At 43.5% G+C, this 14451-nt stretch overlaps 1 protein-coding gene across 1 annotated transcript in view; it reads right to left on the bottom strand.

The window, feature by feature from the left end:
• Positions 1-979: 979 nt before the first annotated feature.
• The window catches only part of LOC128378570 (glutamate receptor ionotropic, NMDA 2C-like), a 68944-nt gene continuing 55472 nt past the window's right edge, over positions 980-14451 (bottom strand). The window contains 6 exon segments of the mRNA XM_053338134.1: positions 980-2602; positions 4861-5093; positions 6516-6703; positions 6833-6993; positions 10528-10757; positions 14186-14311. Coding sequence (XP_053194109.1) covers positions 980-2602; positions 4861-5093; positions 6516-6703; positions 6833-6993; positions 10528-10757; positions 14186-14311 — 2561 coding nt within the window.

Below are 14451 nucleotides of genomic sequence, written 5' to 3'. Positions count from 1 at the left end.
TTCTGCTTCGGCCGATCTGTAGCTCTCATCCAGGTGCTGTTGGTCATCTGATGCCACACAGATCAAACCATGAATTTTTGATATTTTAACTTTTATTAAGCTTACGTAATCTAATTTACTGCTGCATATCAGGTGGATTGAGTGCTTCAGGTTTATCTCTCGGTGCACATTTTCCCTGCGATGTGCAAGGTCAGAACCTAATATGAACTTTTACTGTATTTACACAATAATCTGTGCTTTGTGAGTTTGTAGATTTGTACATACAGATAGAGATGACAGATGATGGTTCCAAAAGGTCCTTGAGATGGACCTTGTTCTTTATTAAAGGGTAGTGTAACAATGGAAATACACATTATAATTATTTTATGATTTTCCCTTTTTAAAATCCCAGTCAAATTACATCAATGACCAAATGGAGCAGAAAACCTCAGAGCAACGGTGAACCCATGGTCGTCGACTTAGAAAATTCCTGGAAGACATGTCAGTGGTTTTGATCACAAAATGATCCTAATAATTTAATCTGGTAATTGAAATGGTGGGTACTGAAATGATTTTTTTTTTAAAACTATGAGAAAAAGAAATGTCTCAAGTCATAATCAGATTGAGAGGCTACAGTATATTGTCTCCAAGAATTCTTTCACATAGCAACACAGTATTTAAAAATCCTTTAAATAACAATCAAGAGGTTAAATTCTTATGTATTAAATACTTTTCAACATTGCCTTTTCTTTTTTTATTAGTGTTTTTAAGTTTGGCTTACAAAGTCCCAGCAGTATTTGCTTGTCAGTGTCTTCTCCTTTACATTTTGCTGCCCAAGATATTATTGCACTGATAATTGAGAGTCAGTACTCTCAAATACACTATTGGTGTAGAGTTTAATTTTTGCTTTAACCAAAGGCTGAGGGGAGAACCCCCAGGCATACCCCCTTCAGAGGGGCTCAGTCTGAAAGCCTGGTGGAGGTCCTGTAAGGATGGGGGCTCAGACCTCAGACTCCAGGCTAGATACCCTGCCCCAGGGCTTTGGCACATAGGGACTGTTGACTCTGCGCGCCACCAACACCTGCCTCCGCTCTCTGCTCCCAGAGCCTGGGTCTTCCCTCTTTCCTGTGCCATCGTAGCCCCCAAACATATTGTTCTGGTAAACCATCTGCCTGTCACTCATACGAGGCAACATTGCTGCGTTATCAGGGCAGTGGCTCGTACAGGGAAACAAGTGGCACATGTCCTTGGAACTGTCGTAGAACTGCGGCGGCCCCTGGGCAAGCGGCCCCACATACACTGGTAGGTCTGTGTATGAGTTCAGGTAGGTGGAGTAGTGTCTGTGCACCACTGTGGAGGAGGAGCGGCGCAGGGCAGCGGCATTCTGCAGGATGGCCTCCCTGTACGAGGGCAGCCGGGTGGACTCAGAGTACTTGAGCTTTTGCTTGTAAGGGTAGGAGCGCATGTGGGCTGGGTCCAAGTAGGCAGGCTCAGCAGCCAAGGGGTAGCAGGACAGGTTATGCCCCAAGCTGCCGTAAAGCTTGTGGGGCTTCGGATTGGCTACCACCACCCGTGGAAACAGGTCAGGCATGTCTATGCGGTTCGAGGGAGATGTGGATGTTGAGGGCTTTGTTTCATCTACCTGATGGACCCTATCGTTGCCCCATGTGGCTTTGAGGAATGAGGCGCGGCGGTTGAGTTTGTCCTTCCCCAGAAGTGGTACGTCATCCATTTCAGGCTCCAGGTAGGACTTCATACAGGAGTTGCAGCTGGTGCTGCCGCCTGGGTAGTGTCCTGTACAGGCCATGGCAGAAGCATCCGCATGGGCATGGTTGTTCAGGAGGTGATTGGCCCTCAGCTCAGCAAGGCAGGATCGAGGTTCATTGTATTCACCTCTCACTCTGGGGTCTGCAGCATCGAACACGTAACTATGGGACCTCCTCCTCCGGCTCACACAGTCAGGAGGGTAGCTAAACTTCCTCCTCAGTGGTCCTTTGTGCTCCAGGTAGATATCGGGCACCTGGAATTCCCTGTAAGGAACAAACGAGGACGTAGGGTGCCGGGGCTGGTTCTCCACATACAGCCTGCTGCTGTGGTGGGGGTTGGGCGGACCGGAGGGAGCAGGGTCCCTAATGGCGATGTGAGGGCTGCTGAGGCTGGAGATGGGCAGAGTCCTCTCTAATACATGTTGACTGTTGCGGGTGGGCAACGTGTAGCGGAGCGGGGTCGGCCGGGTCACCACACGGGGTTTATCCAACAGGGGCTGGGTGGTGGGGTCCCCGTAATGAATTGGGAAGGTGGGTGTGAGGGCCCTCTGAGGGTACGGTAAATGGTTGTCTGTGATGCTGGAGATGTAGGGCAAGCGGCCGTGGGCCATGTCTGTGGTCGTCACTCTGGGTGGCAGGCCGACCCGCACGTTGTCGGCCCCTCGCCTGCTCCAGTTCTCTATTGTCTTGGTTGCATTGTCCAGAGAGTTCTCCACTCGGGCAGACGACACCATGTTCTTTGCCGTCTGCAGCATCTTTAGCATGTTGGCTTGTGAGTAGTTGGTAGTAACGTCTGGACTCTGCATGCTTCCATTGCGATCAGTGTGCTCTACTCCATTGAAGCAGCTGTAGATGCCCTGCGGAGAGATGACGAAACAAATGTATAATCTTTCTTCACAATGAACCACTAATGGCGCTTTTCCACTACACAGTTCCAGCACTACTTGACTCGACTCGGCTCGATTTGGTTCCAGGAACGACCTTTTCCATTACAAAAAGGTACCTACTCAACGTGGGCGGGGTCGTCATAGCAACGGCTTCGCGATACTGCCTTGACTTCATTTTATACGCGACACAAACACATAAACAATGGAGGACATGGTGGCGATGGTGTACTTGCTGCTGTATGAGGCTTTCTGTCACACACAAAGCAAAGAACATTGAGTCGTATGGCTGTAACTCTGTTGCCGGTATTTAAAAATGGCGGGTTTGATTCTTGTGTGGGACGGCTCATGACTCTTCCAGCGACAACTCTTCTGATCAATCAGCGGCCGGTAGTCTGTTGACGTCACATTTTAGTATCGGCTCGGCTCGCTTGGAACCTCAGCAGAGCAGGTACTAAAAAAGTAGCAGGTACCAGCTACTATCCCTAGTGGAAACGCCAAAAAAAACCCTGAGTCGAGTCGAGCCGAGCTGGAACTGTTGTAGTGGAAAAGCGCCATAACTCCCAAAGGTTTTCACTTATGTTTTGCCACAGTCATTGTAATTAAAGTCAGTACATTTCTACAAAATTAATTTTCTGAGGGAGTGAGCTGAAAATCAGTAACGTATGGGTAACTGTCACTGCAGAATGAGATTTGTTGTTTTCAGCTTTTCAGCTCAGGCATATAAATGAGTGAGCTGCTGATCATACACTTAGCACATTCATTTCTCTGTATCTCTTATCCCACCAGACTTTTTTTATTTTACTTTCAAATTGTGTATCAGTTTGGAATATTTAATCTCACCTCGCTCACTACTGTTGACGCACATTTTTAATGGGGCAATTTAAATTAAACTTCTCAGGGATCACGAACATCACAGTGTTTCAGCAAATATCCATGAAATGCTTTAACCCTTTATTGGGCAAATAATTATATTTGATAACTTCTGTAAATATCCCAAAATATCCTTCCTTCCTTCTTTCCTTCCTTCCTTCCTTTCCTTCCTCCCTGCCTTCTTTCTTCCCTTCCTCTTTTCCTTTCTCCCTCCCTCGTTCCTTATTTCCTCCGTCCTTCCTTCCTTTCCTTCCTTCCATCTGTCCTTCCTCCCTCCCTCCTTCTCTCCTCCCTTCCGTCTTTCCTTCCTCCGTCCTTCCTTCCTTCCTTCCTTCCTTCCTTTCCTTCCTTCCATCTGTTCTTCCTCCCTCCCTCCTTCTCTCCTCCCTTCCTTCTTTCCTTCCTCCATCCCCCTTTCTTCTTCCTCCCTTCCTCCTTCTCGCTTTCTTTCTTTCCCCCACCTTCCTTCCTCCCTTCCTTCCTTCCATCCTTCCTTCCTTCCTTCCTTCCTTCCTTCCTTTCCTTCCTCCCTGCCTTCTTTCTTCCCTTCCTCTTTTCCTTTCTCCCTCCCTCGTTCCTTATTTCCTCCGTCCTTCCTTCCTTTCCTTCCTTCCATCTGTCCTTCCTCCCTCCCTCCCTCCCTCCTTCTCTCCTCCCTTCCTTCTTTCCTTCCTCCGTCCGTCCTTCCTTCCTTCCTTTCCTTCCTTCCATCTGTCCTTCCTCCCTCCCTCCTTCTCTCCTCCCTTCCTTCTTTCCTTCCTCCATCCCCCTTTCTTCTTCCTTCCTTCCTTCTTTCTTTCTTCCCTTCCTCCCTCCCTCCTTCTCGCTTTCTTTCCTCCCCCCTACCTTCCTTCCTCCCTCCTTCCTTCCTTCCTTCCTTCCATCCTTCCTTCCTTCCTTCCTTTCAATGAGTGTCCTATAAAGGGTTAAACTAATTTTATTTTTACTATTTTTATTTATAACTAACTTACTGCATTACCAGTATTTGTAAGGCTATGTTTCGAATGAGACCTCAGATACAGCAAAGCCACTACAGAACATTTCTATGCAACTCATGTCTGCAAAAACTGTTTTGTCTCTTGAGAGTGTGGAATATAAATTACTTAAAGTGTGCCCACAAATCCCTGCATGATATTAAGGGAGGTTCTAGTGAGACCTAATCTTAACACTGTTTTAATTTCACAACTACACAGCTGTGTTTAAGATGTTTCTTTGTGAGACGTAACACATTCATTACTACAATTAAACTCCAAATCATTCTTTTACCCTATGAATAAACAATGCTCACTTTTTAATTTCCTTTTTTATTTTAATAGTAACAAATCAACTTGTACTGTTTTTTCATAAAGACAACTTACTCGACTGATAGCAAGAAGGAAATCCAAGCGCTCTGATTTGCGGACTGAATGTCTCAGTTTCCAGTAGAGCAGATGTTCCCAAGCAAAAACCAGCAGACTCAAACCCATGGCCACAAGCAGCATGTAGAAGACTCCCGCCATGTTGTCGATGTCCAGCTTACTGCTCATCACCTCTTTCTTCTCATTTCGGCAGATGCCTGTGAGCCAGACGGTCTGCAGCTTCTGTGTGTCACCTATAAGCGAGGAAGGAAGACGATAGATAAGCATAAGGTTCATTGACATAACACTTAGAATTATTTAGTCCTTATCCTTATTATATCTGACTCCTTTGTGCTGGCACTTGTCCTTTTTGGATAGATAAGCAAATTACAGCTGCTGTCATGTAATTACATCTAATTAAAAGTGTGACAGCAGTGGCTACCAAACCTTACAAAGAAATACAGCGTGTCTGTGGACGAAGAGGAAGAGACATCAGGACGGGGAAGAATCCAGCAGCTTAACCCTCCTGTTGTCCTCGAGTTAAGGGAGGAAGGAAAGGAGAAAGGAAGGAAGAAGGAAGGAAAGGAGAAAGGAAGGAAAGGAGGGAGGTAGAGGAAGGAAGAAGGAAGGAAAGGATGGAGGAAGGATGGAGGAAGGAAATGAGGGAGGAAGGAAGGAGGAAGGAAAGGAGGGAGGAAGGAAAGGAGGAAAGGAAAGGAAAGAAGGAAGGTAGGAGGGAGGGAGGAAATAAGGACAGAGGAAAGAAGGAAGGTAGGGGAGGAAAGAAAAGGAGGAAGGAAAGGAGGGAGGTAGAGGAAGGGAAGAAGGAAGGAAAGGAGGGAGGAAGGAAGGGAAGAAGGAAGGAAGGAGGAAGGAAAGAAGGAAGGTAGGAGGGAGGGAGGAAAGAAGGAAGGTAGGGGGAGGAAAGAAAAGGAGGAAGGGAGGGAGAAAGAAAGAAGGGAGGACCCTTCCTTCTTCTCCTTCCTACTTCCTTCCTCTTTTTAGCTTGTGACCTCTTTTAAAATGAGGTTACAATATGACTGATTGTGACTCCCTTTTTCACCAGTTATACTTTTATTTACTTGTTTTTATTTGATAATCTTTTAGACGTCAGAAGATGTAAAATGATTTAGTTGATTAGAGACAAGTCTGAAAAACGACTTTGTGTTGCAGAAATAACTAAAACCATGAGACACTTTTTTTTACTTTAACCAATAACAGACACAGCAGTTTTGTAGAGGATCAAGTTGACTGATAATCTTGTTTGTCTAAAATCACATCATTTCCCTGCTGAAAGTCTCTGTGAGAGATATATTGGAGAATAACAGAGAATAATATCACAGGACTTCCTGTTGGCTGGCTCCAGGGTTGACACATTATGCAACAGCCTGCACTGCTCTTACCATCTATTGCATATTTCTCCCAAAGGTGACCAGACTTTTTGCACAAGGCTTCACAATAACTTCCCTGGGGAACGTCGGTCAGCAGAATACGTGTCATATTATAAATCACCTCATATTGACATGCATTCATGACTTGTCTGAATATTTTGTAACCTATATTCATGGTCATATTCTGCTTTTTATTTTTTTGTGCAAACACAGTCATTATATTAGCATTGCTCCTATTTGCTTTATGAAATTCAACCCTCTACTGCATATATATGAAGAATTTACCATCAGCCAGGAACTGGAGCAGAGCCAGGTCGATGTGTCGCTTCCAACGTGAATCCTTCTGCAGTGCGATGCCATAACCAGTGGTAGCAAACACTTTCCCACTGCCAATGGTCACCAGCTTGCAGCCCTCGTCTTTGCCAGCCATGTAATTCAGCACAGCAGCATCATAGATAAAGGCATCCAGTTTCCTACAAGGGGAAAGAAACAGATTTTCTCTTAAGTAGCCATTATATAACTGTTAGGCTCCACTCTGGCTTTTAATTCCGCTGTTTTATATATATATATATTCTTTTTTTTACGAGTCTTGGCAAACCTACCCTGTTTTGAGGCTGTTAAGGGCATCCTCTACTCCCTTCTGGTTGTATTTGACCATGTGGGAGTGCATCTCAGGGTAGTTACTCCTTATGTTGCGCTCAGTGCTGCCATTTGGGACTGTACCAAAGCGGAACGGAGGGTACTGCTCCTGCGGCTTTTGAAACTGTTTTAAAAAAAGAGACAGAATGGGAATGAATATTTTCACGATTTGTAACATTGATTGACACCGAAATCTAAAACACCTCTGGCATATGAGAGTGCAGTCATTTACGTTTTTTCCCTCATCACCCTAATAGCTGTTTTTTCTTTTCTGTCATTTACTGTGGAAGCCTCATGCAGGCTGTAACGCTCAGATTCAAAGCTCAGAAACTAATTTCGTGACATTGTCCACCTTGGCATTCTTGTGATTTCTGCCTTTTTTTGCTCTTGAGTTCTGTTTTACTCGTTATCCTGCTGGTCTTTGCTCTGTTAATTTATACATCTGACTGCGTAAATTCACACCCAACAATCAAGAAATGAACTTTTTGTCCAGACGCAGTGTCCCGAGGGATCACGAATTCTTTCATCCTTCCCTCGTCTGCAATAAGAAATGAACCGCTCATTTTTATACTTTAGCTTTTTGGCAGTACTATATGCATTTAATTAGCTGCAGGGACAGAACGTGGGAGAGAGGGGTTGAAATACAATCAAAGACAAAATTGTACTTTTCATTAACCTTATGCAAATATGCTCACAGTACATTAGTAAAGGGACAATTTGATATAAACTCAATGTGCAATATCATCTCAGGATGTTTCATTAATGAACCAGACCTCTTCTGCATTCTGATATTAAACCTTAAGCAATCTCTTGAGGTCATGTTTATATCCCAAAATCCTTTTATTTTACAAAAAGGAAGACACTTAAGAGGATTGATGCCTCTTTCTGGACACAATGGGTGTCACGTGTACCAAGTAGACAGATTTAGAAGTAGTAAAATTACAATATCGACAAACAGAATTGGATTATACCACCCAAAAACCACAAAGGACCAGCAATACAAAGTACAAGGAATACTAATTAACTGTACAGGTCAATGCATGTTTCTTGCAATACTCAATCTGTGCTTCATTATCAGAAAATCCAAGTTACCAAACCAATGCAAACAAAGTCTTATTTCAACATTACAGCTGATGTTGGGTGTTATTAGTACTCTGTCTTTCTAGCTTTTCATTGTAAAGTAAAACCCACCTGAATGATTTTAGATCTGCTACCTCTTGCATTTTTGCATCTAAGTTACTTGATTAAGGTAAAGGGCACATTGGGGTGATGTTTAAAAGAAACCTTGATTGACTGTTGGTAGGAAACTGGATTTGATATAAACTCTGTGCAATATCATCTCAGGATGTTTCATTAATGAACCAGACCTCTTCTGCATTCTGATATTAAACCTTAAGCAATCTCTGGAGGTCATGTTTATATCCCAAAATCCCTTATTTTATAAAAAAGGAAGACACTTAAGAGGATTGATGCCTGTTTCTGGACACAATGGGTGTCACGTGTACCAAGTAGACAGATTTAGAAGTAGTAAAATTACAATATCGACAAACAGAATTGGATTATACCACCCAAAAACCACAAAGGACCAGCAATACAAAGTACAAGGAATACTAATTAAGTGTACAGGTCAATGCACGTTTCTTGCAATACTCAATCTGTGCTTCATTATCAGAAAATCCAAGTTACCAAACCAATGCATTTTGGCATCTAAGTTACTTGATTAAGGTAAAGGGCACATTGGGGTGATGTTTAAAAGAAACCTTGATTGACTGTTGGTAGGAAACTGGATGCAGAACAAAGTCTTCATCTTGTTTGTTATCTTGTTTGGGTTTTACTGTATTGTGTGTTTGACAGTTGTTACTGCTTTCCTTATGAGTGATGTCACCTGGCTGCCAACCAAATTCCCCCCTTGTGGACAATAAAGAGTGATTTATTGATTGATCCATCCAAATATCCGCCCTAAGAGGTTTTGTAGCTCTACAGCAACAACAAAACTCTTCCACCTTGGATTCTGTGGGCGGATGGTTATTATTTGAAAGACCATAAGAGGCTGCATGCCAGAAAAACATGAGCTGTTTTAAAGTCTGTGTAAAGTCAATTCATTGATTTACTTCTAAACATATTATACATGTTGGAAAATGGTTACAGAAAACATGTGAAAAGGCTGATACTATGCAGTGCTGAATTGTGGAGATAGAGCCTTAAACTGTTTCTTAGCCTCATTTTTCCTGATTTTCTGAGCCTGCAAAAAAGGGCTTGGTCCCTCCCCTACTGTATAAGACCGAGAGTCCGCTCTCCTCAGTGGTTAACCTGCCTAGTGGCCAGTTATTGTTACTACATCTAACACTACTACTACTACAGTCTACAGTTAGCCAGTTAACCACTGAGCTAGCAGCAGAAAGCTCTCAGATGTAGCGTCCATGTTTCTGGTAGAGGTGGTGACTTTGATTGACAGGTGACAGTTGGTAGGGGGCGGGGTTTCAGCGTTTGGGAGCAGAGAAAGAGGCTGATTTTTACACAACTTTGAAGCCTAATTTCATATATTTGGCGATTTTTTTAAATCATTCAAATTTGGCAGGGTGGTTAACAACACACTTTTCTGTGGTATGTCAAACTCAGAACACATATTTATTCTTACTTTTCACGGACTTTAAGTGTTTGACTAAAGATTAATGCTGTGATTTTCCTGCTCAGCACAGTACTTACATCTCTTCATGTAGCCTCCTTTAGATTCAAGCATCTTACTATACTTTGACAGTATGTCACTGAAGCCTTTTCTGCATACATCCTGACTGGCAGGCAGAGATATAGTGTGTCACACACAAATGGTAGATTGAGGGAGGTCAAGCGATGTCAGATTTAACATGATGCCACATCACAAGGACTTTTCATATAAGTGAAGTGTCTATTCCGTAGGGATGAGGTAATCGTGTGCCTGAGAGTGGCTCCGCTCGTCTTCATCACACTTCTCTGATGCAAGGTCACTTTCTGTGGCTTCATCTTGTACCTCATTTACATTTACTTAACCTGGGGGCTCAGCACAGCTGGACAAACAGCAGTTCATCCCTCTATTCCAATCATTCTGCCATGCCGAATGTTGCTCAATAATCTATGGTCTCGCTGTCAAAATGGCTGCAGAGTTAATGCATAATGAGACGAGAATCGTAAATGACTTGGCTAGAATTGTAATGCGGACAGCTCTGTCTTTTCCTCAAATGCCTCTTTAATCTCTTTAGTTGCCTGTGAGCAAAGACTCTACAAATCATTTATTGTGCTGATGGTTTCACATGGATTTTCTTGTCAATACCACTATAAAACACATCCTCAGGCCAAACAAATATGCATAAGATAATACCAGATATTACAATCCCGGTCTGCTCAGAAAATACACTTGTGCATTAAATTTCATTGGCTGTCTACAGACTACTTCTATCTAAAGTCTGGGGATGTAATTCAATCTTACCACTTACACTGTAAAGTGAAAAGTCACAGCCATGACATTGCCACTAATGGATATTTGCCTTTTCATAGCTCTACCACACAATATTTACACACCCCAAATAGACCCCTCTGTGTTTTTCCTAAGCTGTACATCAAACACAACTACCTGCCTAACAACACACACAGGATTGTCAATGACAGAAACAGAGAATCGTACCTTTTTGTCACTCAGTCCAGAGACAGTGTCAATGTATTGCTCCTGGATCATGAAGGCTGCCAGGTTGGCTGTGTACGAAGCCAGGAAGATGACAGCGAAGAAAGCCCAGACCAGGACCATGATCTTACTGGTGGTGCCTTTGGGATTCTCGATGGGGACCGAGTTGTTGAAGACAATTCCCCACAACAGCCACACTGACTTCCCGATGGTGAAGGTGGGACCGCCGGGATCTAGGAAGAAAAAAAAGGACTTGGTATCAATATAGACTACATGGTTGAAGATACACTCATCGCTGTATAACGGCTATGTTCACACTTAACCCTTTATAGGACACTATAAAGGAAGGGAGGAAGGAAGGAAGGAAGGAGGGAGGGAGGAAGGAAAGGAAGGAAGGAGGGAGGAAGGAAAGGTAGGAAGGACGGAGGAAGAAGGAAGGAAGGAAGGTAGGCGGGAGGAAAGAAAGAGAGAAGGAGGGAGGGAGGAAGGGAAGGAAGAAGAAAGGGGGTGGAGGAAGGAGAGAAGGAAGGGAGGAAGAAGGAAGGTAGGGGGGAGGAAAGAAAGAGAGAAGGAGGGAGGGAGGAAGGGAAGGAAGAAGAAAGGGGGTGGAGGAAGGAGAGAAGGAAGGGAGGAGAGAAAGAGGGAGGGAGGAAGAACAGATGGAAGTAAGGAAAGGAAGGAAGGATGGGAGGAGAGAAAGAGGGAGGGAGGAAGAACAGATGGAAGTAAGGAAAGGAAGGAAGGAAGGACGGAGGAAGGAAAGAAGGAAGGGAGGAGAGAAGGAGGGAGGGAGGAAGGACAGATGGAAGGAAGGAAAGGAAGGAAGGACGGAGGAAATAAGGAACGAGGGAGGGAGAAAGGAAAAGAGGAAGGGAAGAAAGAAGGCAGGAAGGAAGGAAGGAAAGAAGGAAGGAAGGATATTTTGGGATATTTACAGAAGTTACCAAATATAATTATTTGCCCAATAAAGGGTTAATCTAAAAGTTCTCTAAATCCAACCCCTCCCATTCTTCCTAGCTAACAGACAAAATAGGTTGTCAGTGACTTCCAAAAAAGACCCATATGGAAATGGATGTGTTTGAAGTCTGGTTAAATTAAAGGAAATTAAACTACTTGGTTAAAGTTATAAAAAAAATAATAGACTTCCTGGCTCTGTTATTGCCGCAGTATTTGAATGTAAATTGGAAGTTGTCAGTGTTGCCGTCACAATGAAGACATCTTAGATCAGGGGTGTCAAACATGCGGCCCGTGGGCCAGAACCGGCCCGCCAAGGGGTCCAATCCGGCCCACTTGCCATCCAGTGCTCTTTTCCTTCCTTCCTTCCTTCTGTCCTTCCTTCCTTCCTGTTTTTCTTTCTTCGTTCCTTCCTTCCATTCATCCTTCTTTCCATCTGTCCTTCCTTCCTTACTTTCTTCCTTCTGTCCTTCCTTCCTTTCTTCCTTCCATTCTTCCTTCTGTCCTTCTTTCCATCTGTCCTTCCTTCCACCTGTCCTTCCTTCCATCTGCCCTTCCTTCCTTCCTTCCTTCCTTCCTTCTGCCCTTCCTTCCTTCCTTCTGTCTGTCCTTCAATATCTCTCTTTCCTACCTTTCTTCCCTCCTTCCTTTTGTCTCTTTCCTTCCTTCCCTTCTTATTTCCTTCCTTCCTTCCTTCCTTCCTTCCTTCCTTCCCTTCTTATTCCCTTATTTTCTTCCCTCCTTCCTTCTTTCCTTCCATCTTTTTAATGATCCGGCCCACATGAGATCAAATTGGGCTGTATGTGGCCCTTGAAAATGGAAAATGAGTTTGACACCTCTGTCTTAGATCCTTAACTTGAAATTACATGTCAGTGTCAATATCTGCAGCTTGGCTTACAGAGAATAATAACACACAACTGTGAAGCTTTTTTTTATGTTTAATAGTGAGAAATTAGCTCAGTCAAAACTGTATATGGGCAGAATGTACTTACAGAAACAGTCTTTTTTTATGCAGTGTTTTGATACTCCTATACATTTTGACATACTGTAATAATACATAAAACAGGCATCTAAGGAACACTAGTAACATGGCCTCTGTGGTACTCTTTTCATCCATTATTAAATGTTTTATAGACCACATGACTCCAAGATGAAACTGCAGTATCTCAATTTTCCAGGCATTGATCCAATATGTGACCACTATAAATAGGCTAAGGCTTTCACATGTTCTCTAAAACCCCTTGAGACCTGTGAGACTTTAGTGTTTTGTCACACCTCAGTATGGAGGTTCAAGTATGCCAGTATTAACATTTTTTATAGCACGTATTCGGTCGGACATAAAATAAGCCCAAACTAGTTACTTTTCAAGCAAGTCTGTAGACAAACAAGCCAAACGTAAGAAGGCTGGGTCATAAACCAAAGCTGATGTTATTATAGTGAGCTGTAATAGGCTGACTTTATTCTGATGAAAATGGAAACTGACATCTAATATGTGCTAAAATCATTATATGACGATAATCATAAGGATTAAAAAAACATTAAATTTCACTATTAACCCTCCTGTTGTGCTCTTTTGTCTGTTCCTTCCTTCCTTCCTTCTCTCCTTCCGTCCTTCCTTCCTTGCTTCCTTCCTCATTCCGTCCTCATTCCTTCTTTCCTCTCCTTACTTCCTTCCTCTTTTCCTCCTTCCTTCCTTCCTTCCTTCATTACTTCCTTCCTTCCTTCCACATTTCCTTTTTTCTCACATCCTTCCTCTTTCCTCCCTTCCTTCCTTTCTCATTTCCTTCCTTCCTTCCTCCCTCTTTTCCTCCCTTCCTTCTTTCCTTCCTCATCTCCTTCTTTCCCCACTTCCTTCCTTCCTCTTTCCTCCTTCCTTCCTTCCTCCCTCTTTTCCTCCCTTCCTTCTTTCCTTCCTCATTTCCTTCTTTCCCCACTTCCTTCCTTCCTCTTTCCTCCCTTCCTTCGTTCCTTCCTCATTTTGTTCGTTCCTTCCTCCCTTCCTTGACCTGAGCACAACAGGAGGGTTAAAAATGAATTATCATAAGGATGTCAATATCTATTACATTTTAATTCAGTTTCACATCATGTAGACACAAATGGCATTTTTAAAAAATTGATTCAATCATTTAATCTTAATATTGGCAACCCCAAACTTCTATACATGGGATGTCTAGGATGTAGATACGAATCTAAATGGAGTTCAACATCAGTCAGCCTTGGTGTTAAAACCCTATTTCATCTACTACTAACTTAATAACTTACCAGACTCATTCAGCACATTAGCGAAAAGAGCTAACTTATTAAATTAAAGGAACCTGATACTAAAGGAGTTCTGACTTGTGCTGTAGAGGTATAAATACATTCAGCGCACACTACTACTACTACTACAGTCTACAGTTAGCCAGTTAGCTGAGTAAGCCACCAAGCTAGCCGCCGAGTTAGCTTCCAAGCTAGCCGCCAAGCTAGCCGCCAAGCTAGCCGCCAAATTAGCCGCTGAGCTAGCAGCTGAGTTAGCAGCAGAGAGCTCTCAGACCTAGCGTCCATGTTTCTGGTAGAGGTGGTGACTTTGATTGACAGGTGACACTTGGTAAGGGGCGGGGCTTCAGCGGACTCGGTGGCCACGCCCACAGCGTTTGGCAGCAGAGAAAGAGGCTGATTTTTATACAATTTTGAAGCCTAATTTCATATATTTGGCGATACTACTTACCTTTAGCAGTGACCAGGCTGCGGTTGTACCCGACTGGACTGCAGTACTCAAAGACGAAGACTGTGATGGCCACCACAGTCAGACACATGACGAACATCATCACCCAGACCGCCGGGCTGTACGGCTCTGCAGGGACAAAGGACGCAGATGAAATGCACCGAATAATAAGATTCAGACTCAGACTTTAAAGATTCAGACTTCATCTGTTGGTAGTGATGAAGAAAACTGAGTAAGACCAGGAAAACTGAAAGAAAGACTGTTATTCT

Source organism: Scomber japonicus, chromosome 18 (genome assembly GCF_027409825.1).
Source record: "Scomber japonicus isolate fScoJap1 chromosome 18, fScoJap1.pri, whole genome shotgun sequence".
In the NCBI taxonomy this organism is placed as follows: Eukaryota; Metazoa; Chordata; class Actinopteri; order Scombriformes; family Scombridae; genus Scomber; species Scomber japonicus.
This window is presented reverse-complemented; position numbering and strand designations above follow the sequence as displayed.